The sequence below is a fragment of the Nannobrachium achirus genome (assembly GCF_963921795.1).
Source record: "Nannobrachium achirus genome assembly, chromosome: 18".
NCBI lineage: Eukaryota > Metazoa > Chordata > Actinopteri > Myctophiformes > Myctophidae > Nannobrachium > Nannobrachium achirus.
Genome location: NC_137825.1, coordinates 37,336,147 through 37,350,276, shown reverse-complemented (window position 1 = coordinate 37,350,276; position 14,130 = coordinate 37,336,147). Strand labels below are relative to the sequence as shown.

At 41.5% G+C, this 14,130-nt stretch overlaps 1 protein-coding gene across 1 annotated transcript in view; it reads right to left on the bottom strand.

Annotated features, from left to right (window-relative positions):
- Positions 1-13,421, bottom strand: part of erbb2 (erb-b2 receptor tyrosine kinase 2) — a 37,385-nt gene extending 23,964 nt beyond the window's left edge. Inside the window, exon 1 of the mRNA XM_080748106.1 lies at positions 13,188-13,421. Within this exon, the coding sequence (XP_080604232.1) occupies positions 13,188-13,260 (73 nt within the window). The 5' untranslated portion in view covers positions 13,261-13,421. The remainder of the gene's footprint in view (positions 1-13,187) is intronic.
- Between the last annotated feature and the right edge of the window lie 709 nt (positions 13,422-14,130).

Sequence of the window (14,130 nt, the reverse complement as noted above, 5' to 3'; positions counted from 1 at the left end):
CTCATCACAAGGTTAAAGATAGCCGGGCTTGAGCAATGTTTAACATTCAAGCAATGACAAATGACATCACACCAAATATTGAGGTCCGGGAACCATTTGAAGTCCGATCAACCTTCCAGTAAGGATTTTGTTAAGCCTCGGAAAAGAACAAACCGTATGTATGCATGATGACTACTACTTCTGTTTCATAACTGCATTATGTGACTTTTTCCACCGGCAGTAAAGTGCAGAGATCCCCCCCCCCCCCCCCCCCCCCCACACACACACACACACACAGGGTCATACAGAATTAGAATTCATGGGGACACTTGCAGACACATAGCTCCCATGCCTTTGCTGTCTCACAGTGGACAGTCCCTCCTACAAGAGTTTACAGATTACTTCCTCTGGACACCCCCGCAACTCTGCATGACCCCCCCCCCCCCCCCCCCATGTCTCCCCCACCACCACCCGTCCTCCCCCCTCTGCGCGACCACTTTCCCTACTTATTAGGGAGCGAGTGAGAGACAGCCAGCTGGACGGAGACACGTTCATACATACGGAGAAACAGGAAGTTTAACCACCGGCATCCCTATTCTGGGGCTACCGTTCAGCAAGAATAGCAGATCTACAAGCTCACAGCATGAGCTCGGTCGGCTATTTTAGGCAAAAACAGGAGGGCGAGGTGGGGCACTGAGCCCTGGGGAATACGGTCACGGTATATCAGTGTGTTCTCCCAGGTTTGCATGCAAGACACGGCTGTGTGCTCAGGCTCCAATCAGCCCTGTGTGTTTGCCTCATCTAAAGCAGTGGTTCTCAACCTGTGGGTCGGGACCCCCAGGGGGGTCCCCAAATTATGTTGGGGGGTCCCCAGATGATTAACTTAATGTGCAACATTGTTTTCTGTAAACAAACAATCCAACAGTAAACAAACCAGCATAAAGTTTTATGTGTATCGAGGGTATCTGCACATTTCTAAAGTGACAATTTAAAGGGATATTACACTTTCAAAGTCATTTTATCGTCTAATCAGGCTTTTATGAACACCCTGAACAGTTTTTAATTTGCTTGATTCAATATTTAGATATTTGATGTAAATGTTACCAGGCCCGACACGCCCAGGCCCTCTCCACATACACACCCATTGTAACTTCAAACTCCATTTTAACCATGATAGATTCATTAAAAACACCCGTTGTTTTTTCTGTTGACTCATACTACCCTCCTAATACGTGAGCAGGCCGTGTTTTTTCGATAACTTTTTTCATTCATTTTTAATAATTATTTGGGAAAATGAAAAATATTTAATACAAAAATGGATTATTAAAAGTAAATGAAAAAAGTTATCGAAAAAACACGGCCTGCTCACGTATTAGGAGGGTAGTTTGAGTCACCAGAAAAAATAATGGTTGTTTTTAATGAATTTATCACGGTTAAAATGGAGTTTGAAGTTACAATGGGTGTGTATGTGGAGAGGGCCTGGGCGTGTCGGGCCTGGTAACATTTACATCAAATATCTAAATATTGAATCAAGCAAATTAAAAACTGTTCAGGGTGTTCATAAAAGCCTGATTAGACGATACAATGACTTTGAAAGTGTAATCTCCCTTTAAGGACTGTGTAATATTTTTAATAATAGTTTTAATAATACCTCTAAAATGACAGTTTTACATTGGCCAAATTGTCAAATATTAGAGGCAGAAATTGTGAAAATAGCCGATCTACATGCTCACAACGCCTCGCAATGGAATGGTACTGTGTTGTACAAAATGTAATGCCTCAACTCGTAGTGTTCCTCAGGGCGGGGGGTCCCATGTTAAAATATGATTATTTTGGGGGTCGCGGCCTGAAAAGGTTGAGGACCACTGATCTAAAGCTCCCTGGTGATCCGCCAAGCCGTTAGTAATGTACTTCCTATATACAGTACACCTGTCAGAGAGTAAAACAGAGACAGAGAGAGAAATACATTTGAAAGACAAGGAAAATGTTCTGAAATATGTAATGGATTTTTAAATGGAATTTGGGAACAAATTAAGCTGCAGTGTAGGGTCTCAAACTGTGGTGTAGTAAGAATGTAATTAAATCATTAAATGAGACACGCACATCATCAATTCAGTGTACATTCAGATCCAGCAAATGGCTCTACGATTCAAACTGTGGCTCCCACAAATACACCCCGAGTGACCTCGTAGCCTGTGTCAAATATTAGGGATGGACATCGGTATCGGCCAATATCAGAAATCGGCAGGTATCATATCAAACCGGCCAAATCGGTGATCGGCAGGTCACTGACATAAATATGCCAAAATCGGCCAATTGTATCTCTTGCACTGCACAGCATGATGCTCGGTCCTGTGACGTAAACATTAGCAAGTAGCAGCCAGTCTACTTAGTGGCACCCTACAGAATACAGATGGTGCCGATTACCTTTGCAATGTAAGGATATATTCCATAATCCTGTGTCAATGTCGTTTCCAAAAAGAAGGGGGGGAAAAAGCATGCGTCACCTGCTTTCCTCCTGCCTAGTCCAGACGGTCATATTAGACTGGATTTTGTCTGTGATTTTGGATATTGTACTATTGTGATTGATTTGGCATTAGTGTTCTTCTAGCTTATTGGTACTCAAATTGAAGTATGTCTTGTAGGCCTACTTGGCCTGAAACAAAAGGGTATTGGAGCAACCCTATTTCCTACTTCTTAGCTAAAGAAATCGGTATCGGAAAAATCGGTTTTGGCAGGTCAGACCTTCATAAAACCGGTGGATCGGTATCGGCCAAGAATTTTGCAATCGGTCCATCTCTATCAAATATCTAATCAAATGACTGCCTTCTTCAGCAATGTCGTCATGGAAATGTACAGTATATTCAGATGTCACTCCCATAGGGAGAACCTGACCATTTAATTATTTATTTTATGTGATAAGCCGACAAATCTCAACAGCAAAAAACTTCATGACATCCTGAAATTCTAGGAAACACGCACGCGCGCGCGCACGCACGCACGCACGCACGCACGCACGCACACACACACACACACACACACACACACACACACACACACACACACACACACACACACACACACACACACACACACACACACACACACACACACACACACACACACACACACACACACACACACACACACACACACACACACACACACACAATGTGGACAGTTCCAACTTTGGGGATTAGGCAAATGTGCCGTAGCAGACACCATAATGGAGCAGATTTTCCATTCCTAAAACTGTGTAAAGACAGTTCCTGTCCTTTTATACCCTTGTTGTTTGGTCTCCAATAAGTCTCTCAGTAGAAAAATGTGTGTGTCTCAGTGGAAAAGAGTGTGTGTGTGTGTGTGTGTGTGTGTGTGTGTGTGTGTGTGTGTGTGTGTGCGCGCTTGCGTGCGTGCGTGCGTGCGTGCGTGCGTGCATGTGCGTGCTGCCAGAGAGTAGCAGCCCAGCTTTCCTTTCCAATGCCTGAAATACTCAGTGCATACCTCCTTCATTCCCTTCTTTCTCTTCTGTACCTCTTAAGCTCCCTCCCTGCCTCTTTTTTAATTAACCTTACAAACAGATGATCTCATATATGTTTTATAATCAATTTAAGTCATTTTACTGTAAAGCTTCAATCTTCGATCATTGCAATTTAGGGTAATTGTTCAATTATCAATTTTGTCTCATATATTATCCTTTAACCAACCACTGTCAAGCTGCTGTCCTCATTTTGAGCATGTCATAGGGGAGGGAAATAATCTAAGAATTTCAAAGTGGTTATGTGGCAGTGGCTCAGGAGGTAGAATGGCTGCTTGGGAATCCTAAGGTTCCCACCCCAGCTCCCCCAGGGTTAGTGTTGAAATGTCCTTGAGCAAAAAGTAAGTACGGAGGGAAAGTAAGTATGCGGGAAAATGTGTTACTTTTACTCGTAAAGTGTAATAACGGCCGACTGTGTTTTGCAAAAGAACAGACTGACCAATATCAACATGGGGAAACAGGGACGTTGCCAGCAGCATCAAACCAGTGAACGTCCAGTTTACATAACCATCAGTTCACCGTCTGTCTGTAAAACAAGGCTACTACCACTGGCATCAAACATCCAAAACAGAGATCTTTTTGTACTTGGAAATGCTTCTGTACACCGTATCTTGGCAACTTCAATTTGGAAGTGTTTCTATGACAAAGTGTTTCTTTGGTAACAATTCACTCGTTTGAGTGAATTGCGTGCGTGTGCGTGTGCGAGATAGAGAGGGGGGGTGGGAGGGTTCTGCTTCATTTCCTGTGCAAGGCATTATGATGGTCTACGTGCTTCACATGTGATAGAGTTTTTTGTCCTCCTGCACTCCTCCAGTATTTTCATGCTTATGACACGAGGGCTTTTAGCATCTGCACTTGGTTTAACAAATATACTAAGAAACTCCAAACAATATAGCTATTCATTTTGCTCAAACTCGACATTGTGAGATAACTGTCATGAGATTTACATACCAATTCAATTCAATTTGACATACCGGTGAGTTATAGCTCAGGTTCATAAACCAACAGATATCAGTGGAATAGGAAAATCTAGTCCTGTCGCCCCCTTACAAGAAGCAGATCCTTGGTTTATTCAAAGCACTAAATGCCTGTATTTCTTTTTTATCAATCTTGCTCAGTGTTTACAAGAGCCAGTTTCATGTTTTGCTCTTCACAATCCTGGTTCATCCTGATGAATTACCTGCATAGACACTTAGACTGACATTTGAGGGCAGGAGCAATTTATTTGGTAGATGCAAAACATCTTGACAGTGTGTAGCACAAATGTTGTAATAAAAAATGGTTGAATAAATATGAAATACTAACTTTATGGACACTGTTGTCGACAACATAATTTATAAAATCTTAGGTCAAATTCAGACCGCTACATCTTTTCTACAATGGGGCGCCCGCTGGCCTAGCGGTCCAAGTGCATACCATATAGGCTCTGATGCCTGGCAGCACGTTGCGTGTTCAAGTCCCGATCCCGACGCCCTTTGCTCCATGTCACTCCCCATCTCTCTTGCCCTATTTCTTGTCTACTTGTACTATCAATAAAGGCCAAAAATATCGAATAAATAAATAAACGTTTTCTACAGCGTTATAAATGCTTATTCAACACGCCATCGGCCATGTGACATGCTGAAGATAGCAGGCAGATCTACAAATTCACAAGAGTTTGGGGATAGAGATAAATCTTTAGAGACAAAAGACTACACTATCACTGTGCAACTCATTTTACCTAAATGTAAAAAAGGACAAATCCACTGGCATCCATCTCATTCTCAAAACAACTAAAACACTGTCCATTCAATTCAATTTAAATTATTTAATGTTACAATAAAGAATGCAAATGCATTGTAAATAATGTAATTAAACCACACTCACCCTGTGTTCTAGACAGGGCTGTGAGCCTTCACAGTACAGCCTAATGTATGCCACCAAAAACAGGCATCAATCTGTCAGCAGCCACAGGCTCCTTCGAACTGCGGCTAACTAGTTAATTAAAGAGAATATGATGACGTAAAACTGACTGTGCCTTAAGGCCTCTCCACACCAAAAAGTCTGCAAAGGACTGCAAAGAACTTGCAAAGGACTGCAAAGAACTGCAAAGAACTTGCAAAGGACTGCAAAGAACTGCAAAGAACTTGCAAAGGACTGCAAAGAACTTGCAAAGGACTGCAAAGAACTGCAAAGAACTTGCAAAGGACTGCAAAGAACTGCACAGAACTTCGCCTGCCGACTGTATGCCGACTGTACTTACTGTATGCAATTGTGCGCATGCGCGGAGAGATCGCATGAAATACCATTCCAAACCAGGAGATGGCAGTAGTCTGAAAGGCTATTTTCACTCCATAGTTGATCGTCCCTGCATGCCAAATGCTGTTATTAAGCCTATTATTAATATTATTATTTGGATAAAGTAGAACAACCTTTAAAACCAATCATAATCATTTAAAATTGTATCATGATCTGACACTGTCACAACAGCTTGTTGCTGCTTCAGCGTTCTGCCTCCGCTGCTGTGTGCAGTTGCATTTGGCATGTAGCTGTCATACGATGGTGTGACGTCGCGCATTGAAAATATCAGAGCTACAAGCTCGAGTCACAACATGTCGGAACTTGAAGCGTTGTGAGCTTGTATGTCTGCTATGCTCGACACGCACCGTCATACGCTGAAGCACACATCCAGCTTTTCACAGCTGAAAGAGGAGGTAATCTAAACCAAACTGGACCCAGTTGACGATAATAAAACGTGGATATTATACAATCAAGCACCTTTCTGAGCGCAGCAATTGGGCAACTACTACATCGCGCTAGGCAAGCAGTTCACTCGCGCCCACTTTATTCAGTTGTGTGTAGTGTGTTGTCTCGTGTCCTCTGTGACTGTGTGGAAACAGTATGTATGCCAAACAGATAGCTATCAGCGGATTGTGTGTTGTCTTTTATCCGCTCTCGTTGGCTCATTTCACTGCCGACGGGCAAGGGACCGACTCAACAAAACCGGGCAAATTCAGTCTTCCAGTTTTCGGTCGATACCGGTCGATAGCGATCCCGACCGGCTGCCGAAAACCTGACGATCGAGCTCCTGTCGGCAGCCTGTCGGTAGCCGACTGTTTTCTGGCCGAATCGTCGACGAATCTGTGCGGTTAAAAGTGGCCTTTATACCTGAATGCCAGTTTAAAGCCACACCTGCATGTGGCAGCATGCCAGTTAGCATAGGGAGTCTGTCCTAAGCTTGTGTGTGTGTGTGTGTGTGTGTGTGTGTGTGTGTGTGTGTGTGTGTACTTTGAATGTGTCGACAGCAGACGACTAAGGAGGACTAAGGATGCTCCTATGGGTGTTAAATTGAACCACTCTATAATAATGATGCCAAAACAAACCCTTTTGGACTCAACCCCACTCTGATGGATTGGGTGCCTTTAAAGCTGTACACAAAGAACGCGTCGCACAAAACTTGCTCCCTCTGTTTGTTAGCCCCTAGATTTAGCATGTCAATTCACCCTTTGTCAAGTCCCGCCCATTGTCCTGCCCCTCTCCACACCCATTGGTTGCTTTGACTTGGAGGGACATTCAGTGGGACATTCCATCCACTGCCATGTTAATTCAGTTGCTTCATATTGTTATTCTGTGTGCTCAATTCTAATTTCAAACTTTGTTTCAGTCAATTGGAGCTGCTCAGTGGCAGCATAGTGAATCAGCATGTTTTTTAAATGTTTTTATTTCTCCAAAAATTATGTTTTAGCTAATTCAACATAAAAAAGGCGGAACCAGGGCGGGACAAGGCAGATAGAGCCTGCTGGTTGGTCAGTCAGGGACCAACCAGGAGGCTAACAAAGGGTGAATTGTCAACTCTACTCCTAATGCGACTATAATCCTAGCAACGTGTCTTGCATAAACGTTCTACTTCTCCCCCCCCCCCCCCCCTCTCCTCTCCCCTCCCCTGGTCTCTGTGGCTGGAGAGAGGGGGAAAAGGCAAACAGGTATTGCTCAACAGACAAGCAGAACAGGATCTGCGGATTCTGCGCTATTGCGGTGGAGTGTGGACGCAGACGCTGTGTTCTCTTCACGCATGCACACACTCAATATATAGGGGAGACACACAGTACAAAGAGGGATACTTCTGTATCATGAAGCTGTATAACGCAACGAGGCATGGAAAGAGGCACTATTGTAACAATGAGTCATCATCACTATATTCCTCATGTATAGGTCTAATTATGACATTTACACCATTCAATTCGATATGATTTAATATGAACCAAATGTTCAAAGGTTTAATTAAAGCCAAATAATTGTCCAATATTGAATAAAGGCAATAATGGATTTATTTATTTTCCTTTGGCAACTTCACTTCAGTTTTGTTTCAAGGGAAGGACAAGGAAAGTGCATAGAGAGTGACACAGATAAAGTTTCAAATCAATCTGATTGATTATAATATAGGCTACACAGTAAATGTGTCAGTGTTAATTTGAGTTGGAGAGTGTATGTAATATGGACCCAAACAGTCCAGGCCTTAAATACACTCCATTATCTCAGTGAGAAGAATGATTTACTACTTAAACCCAACTGTATAGCGGAACTGTAGTCTATCGGAGTCCCCCAGGGTGTTTTCCCCTCCATCAAATCTATTTGCCAAAAGAAAAAAAGACCAACCTACAAACGAGCAAAAATAGGGACAGTATAGGGTTCCTGCAATTAACATCAAACAGATGCTGTCTGATGATATCAGCACCAACAGTAACCAGGCTCCTCTGGAAATCTACATTTAAATTAGTTTTGATTGATTGAAGACTTTATTAGAAGTTTGCATAGGAAAAGGTACAGTTTCATGACAGTACAGTTCACTGGTACAAGGTCAACTAAAAGGAGATCCAAGAAAGCCTTTCGGCTTATTTACATAGGAAACCTTTATGCATCATATAAACATTGAATGACAGACAGAGAGAACACAGTACTATGCAAAGGATCATATCATCAATAGCAAAAAGTCATAAAACTGAAAAATAAACTAGAAGAAAAAAAAAAAAGATTTACAGTGGAAAGGGGGAGGTAAGTATAGGCTTTGTCTATTACCAGTTTTGAGTAGCAGCCGCCTGTAAGTGACTTTTCAGACCATTTCTAAAGGAAGTTAGGGATGTAGATGTCCGGAGGAGGCTGGTTTACGAGGCTACCAACAGTCATCGATGCTTTTCCACTTGGCTGTACAATGTATTGAATATTTACCATCAAAGTGCTTTAAAAGCTCTATGTGTTGCAGGCTTCCCTGAGGCTATTAGGCTAATACAGCTTTCAATCAGCAAGCAATCTATTCATTGTGACTATTCGCCTAAACAAAGCCAGTGCTCGTAAATTCTGCTCCTCAATATTCCTCCCATTTTTAATCAAATTGTGCTCCACCGACTCCATCAGAGAAGTACAGGCCGTGTCCAATTCTATTCTAAACGCGACAGAAAATATCCTATTTTTTGTTTGGATTGAGCTTTCATTTTGTTAGTGTAATCAAAATCAATTTTAATATAAATTCAAATTTTGTATTCATATTTGTCGTGAAGACAACAAGAAGTCTTATGTTGTCAAGCAATCCTCTTCATTTTAATAAACTGAGCATATAACTATCGATTACTTTTTCAAGAAGCACGTTTTTATATACAATTATTTGTTTGTTTTAATTAATATATCATCGTATTGGAGCAATGATGGTCTAGTGGTTAATGTGCATACCCTATTATGATCCAGGTCTTATGCCTTATGCCTTAACTTCTTTACCTTTTTTTCACTATTTTGATTTTTTTTTTTAAATACTTCAAATGCTGATCTACATCTGCACGTTGTGAACTTGCAGATCAGCTATTTGAAATATTTTAAAAAAAAACATTTTTTTAAAAAGGCAACGAAGTTAAGGCATAAGCCATAAGGCATAAGACCTGGATCATAATAGGGCCCATGTCGAGGGTTCGATTGCTGAGCCTGGATGCATTTGCTCCATGTCTCTCTCTCTCTTTCCTGTAATTCGTCACTGTACCATCCAATAAAGACAGAAAAGCCCAAAATATATACAGTATATATTATACAGTATATCATCAGGCAAAAATTCCAATTGATGGTTTATAATCAACTAAATTGATTAGTTTGATCAAACTATTTTATACTTCGCCATACATACTTCGATGATACTTCGTGTCATTCAAAAATACTGGAAATAGCCAATCTACAAGCTTGATGCAACGCTGAACTTGTAGATGTGCTAATTTCTAAATTGTTATTAATTGAATGAATTTGTTCGATTGACCCCTACTGAGCATTAACTACATCCCCTCCGGTGTTCAGTCCAGTCCATGGACAGACTGCATCACGGATGGTCCCATCCTCCTCATCCCACAGTGATTTAACACCCGTAGCACGCAGTGACAGTCTAGACTGGTGAGTCACAGCTGGTTGAGTTAACCTGAGTCTATGGGCTTTAATCACCTCACACTGAGTTTCACTCAATGGGTGCAATGGAGTGTGAGAAAAATGTTCAACTCTGCCTGTGTAGAATGGGGCCAGTAGAGAGAGAGAGAGAGAGAGAGAGAGAGAGAGAGAGAGAGAGAGAGAGAGAGAGAGAGACATACACGCGTCACGCGCACAAGTACTAGCAAACATACACGCGCACAAGTACTAGTAATCCGGGAACAGGTTGCCATAGAGCCAATATTTTGAAACTGTTTGTTCCCACCTGCATAATAAGAACTGTGACACAGTTACTTATCAATCCTCAACTGTTGTTGACCTTTGGAAATCATTCAGCCAGAGTGTGTGTGTGTGTGTGTGTGTGTGTGTGTGTGTGTGTGTGTGTGTGTGTGTGTGTGTGTGTGTGCGTGCGTGCGTGCGTGCGTGCGTGTGTGTGTGTACACGCATGTACGGTAACCTAAAAATCAATGTTCAGATTCTTTGCGGAATAGGAACTTTTTTAGCAAAATATGAGAATAAATACATTTTCTTGATTTGTGCAATTTGGGTAACAACTGCAAAGAAGTTACAGTAGTATATTATGTCCCTTTTATGCCAGAAACACTAATGAGACCCACACTATGCAAAGTGCACCAACCTGTTCCTGGCAACAATGCAGTTGTATTTTGAAATCACGTCATCCGTCTGTGTCAACCAGTTTGGTGTGTGTGTGTGTGTGTGTGTGTGTGTGTGTGTGTGTGTGTGTGTGTGTGTGTGTGTGTGTGTGTGTGTGTGTATGTGTCTCAAGTGGGGTCCAGCGTCAGGGACCCTCAGGGTTCCTCAAGGGGGTTCTAAATCACTGTTTCCCAAACAGTGAGTTTGGGAAAATTCCTGGGTCGCAGACACATTTTTATGAGTCCCTTTGCGGCGCGAAGCGACACGTTGTGAGCTTGTAGATCTGCTGTTTTCACTAGTTTGGGTCCCGGGGCAAACGTCTAATCTCTCTGCTCCACTGCTCTAAATGGTTACAGGACTGTTACTCAAAATTGTTTTGAGAACACAGTGCTGTGTATTGTTAAATAGTATACAGATTGAGGCTTTTGACATAATTTGACATTTGGCATGATGTCCCATTTACAACTACCCCAGAAACATACATAGGCCTACAAATAGCATAAATATATTACTTTTGTTAAGGTTGTAAAAACGTATTAAAAAAGGTATAGTGTATGATTCTTTGTTTTGTTAAAGATCTATTCTGATCGTAGGCCTAACAATCTAAAGACTATTCAATAACAGGGGTCTTCCCATCTCTCACTTTAGTTGGGTCTCGCACTTTAATTAGTTACTAATTAATACATTTTCAGGTGGGTTGCCAATTTCAGCCAATCAGCTGGTCACTTTCCATTTCACTTGTTTATCCAGTATCCTGTACTCATTCTCTCTCCTGATTGGACTAAAATGCCATCCTGACCTGGAAATGTATTTTCTGCTTTAGCCTTCTAAAAGGTTGGAGAGACCATTTAAGAGGTATCGGCAGGGAGACCACTTTTTTCTACAAACTGAAATGATTTGCTATCAGAATATAGAGCTACTTAACATAACACATGTATTTAACAATGTCAAAACAATCATTTCTCAACCAGTGGTCCTTGAGAAAGTTACAGGTGGTTACCAGCTAAATGATGGAAGAGTTGGTATTGGTAACCAAATGGACCCTTTTAGATCTTTTACTCTTGAGAGCACAACATTTACAAGATGTCTACACAATCAGAGAATGTGGAAGAATTGTTATTTTGTTAGTTTGCCTGTTATCTCTACTTTCACATTAATAGGTTACAGGAATTACATGGAATTGTGGACAAAATCTTATCCAAAATATTCTAAGTTTTGGGTCAGAGAGGCAAAATCTCATCCAAATCCAATGGTGGTCTTTGGCTCAAATGCTGAATAATGGACCTTTGCTTGGTATGAATAAGGTTGAAAACCACTGACTTACACTAACATAATTAATTTAGAAAACATGTCTTGGTGTGGCTATCTGACTAAACTTGGCTTACCGTTATTTTTCATTTTCAACTTGTGCTTGATATGATAGGGTATTGCTTGCAGCCCACTCCCCAAGTCAACAAGTGCAGCAAGTGGCCCCCATTAAGACAATGTCCTCTTTAGTGCAAGAAGAGAATAATTGACATCGTCATGAGTCCTTGTGCACTGTGCAGCACAATGCGCTGGCTGTTGTTGACTTGTTGTTGTTTACGAGTCCAGCAACCCAGACTAATAGCTGCCTGCATGCGCAAGAGAACCATTGTCACCAAGTTGCAAAGCAGGTTCTCATATTTCTCGGCGCACCTTCCTGTTCCATAGTAGTACTATAATAATAATCAGCTGCGGCAGTGATTGTGCATAGAATGGTCTCATGAATGTTGCAATGGTCCAAGCAACACCAACACAGAACAACATCACTCATATTAACAGCACTTTGTGACTGCAGTGGTGTAAAAGTAACTAAAAGTAGGCCTATACGTTTGAAATTGTTATTTACTTGACTTTTACTTCTACTCCACTACATATCGGATCTAAATATTGTACTTTTACTCTACTACAATTAATTGAAAACTTTACCTACTAGTTACTTTGCAGTTTGCAGATATGAATTAATATTAGAAAACACGCATTAACCACACTTTAGCCCTATTTTATACCTCGGATATTCGAAAATTCCCGATCTACAAGCCCACAACTGGTCGCATCTGCTATTTTCAAACATTTTGCACTTCTACTTTTGGTGCTTTATTATGTACATTTTTATACCAACACTTTCGTACTTTTACTGAAGTAGCCTACGTTTTGAATTCCAGACATATACTTCTAAGAGTAGGCCTATGTTTTATATTGCAGTATTGATACTTTTACTTGAGTAAACCATTCGAGTACTTTTCTCACCACTGATCACTGATATTAACAGCACTTGTGACAGGTGTGATCTTCCTTCTTATCTGCGCTTCATAAATCCCAGAGCCACAACAACAGCGCAGTGAGGGGGTTGAGAACTCACTGAGGAATGTGCTCTATGCCATTGTCGTGCCAAGAATATCACGCTCTCTGGGTCAACTTGAGCTCCACACACAGTCACACACACCTCCTGGAACTTATACCACAACTGTGATGACCACTCGGATCCAATACTGGAAGTATACGTTGCCGTAAGATAACACGGCGATAAAAAAAGAGCGAATAAGACTTTGCGAATGTGACCCACCTTCTCTGGCCAATGCGCCCGTCAGTCCGAGCAGCAGGGCTCCGAAGAAGAGAAAACTTCTCGCCGTCTCCATCTGACGAAAGCGCCACTACTACTACTAGTCCATATTCCCCAAGATAAAGTGTGTTTAGTCCTCGCCGGGAAAGGCGGCGATGTATTCCCCCTTGGAGTTTGTTTTTTCTTTCCCCCAACCGTTGTAACTTCCTTCCCGGGAGTTCCGTGCCTCTGGTTAGCTTGTTGGTAGTAAATCGTGACAGTCTGAGAGAGAGAGGCAGGCAGAGGAAAGGAAGCGCGCTCCCGTGATGAAGGCCTGTGTGGGGAGTGGCAGTTGAGCCAGATTCACTCAAATATTCTTTGGTCGCTCTGTAGTCTGTCCTGGGAACGAATAGGAGCTCATCATATTATTGTGTTGCGAAACTTTGTATTTCTTAGCCCTGATACAAATGTAATTCAACTATAAATATGTTATGGTGTAGATTTTACATTACTCTTATGTTGTGTCAGTCTGATTTGGGTTTTCCACAAGAAACACGAAATGCTGTTAAAACTCTTTAAAATCCCTCATTAAAAATTCCAGAATCTTAAACTAGGGCTAGGCCTATGCAAATATTGTTGATTTCTAAAGTTTTACTGGTGGACACAATGTGTAATGCTTTACTTCACTAAGTGTACATAGGATAGTAGTTGTGCACTGTGCAAACAAGAGGCTTCAACTTTCCATATTATAGGCTATTGTGTAAATGTAAAAGTATTTATGATCATAAATCATGCTTAAAATTGCACTTCAATGAGAAATCTGTCTGACAGGCTTTTGATGTGACAGGCTGCAGCTCACATCAGAAAACGAAAGTAAGCTGTTATTACACATGTTTAAAACTTGTCCTTCAACTTCATGCTAAGTCAAGAGTCATATATAGTCAATGTGACTGACTGGAGACTGCTT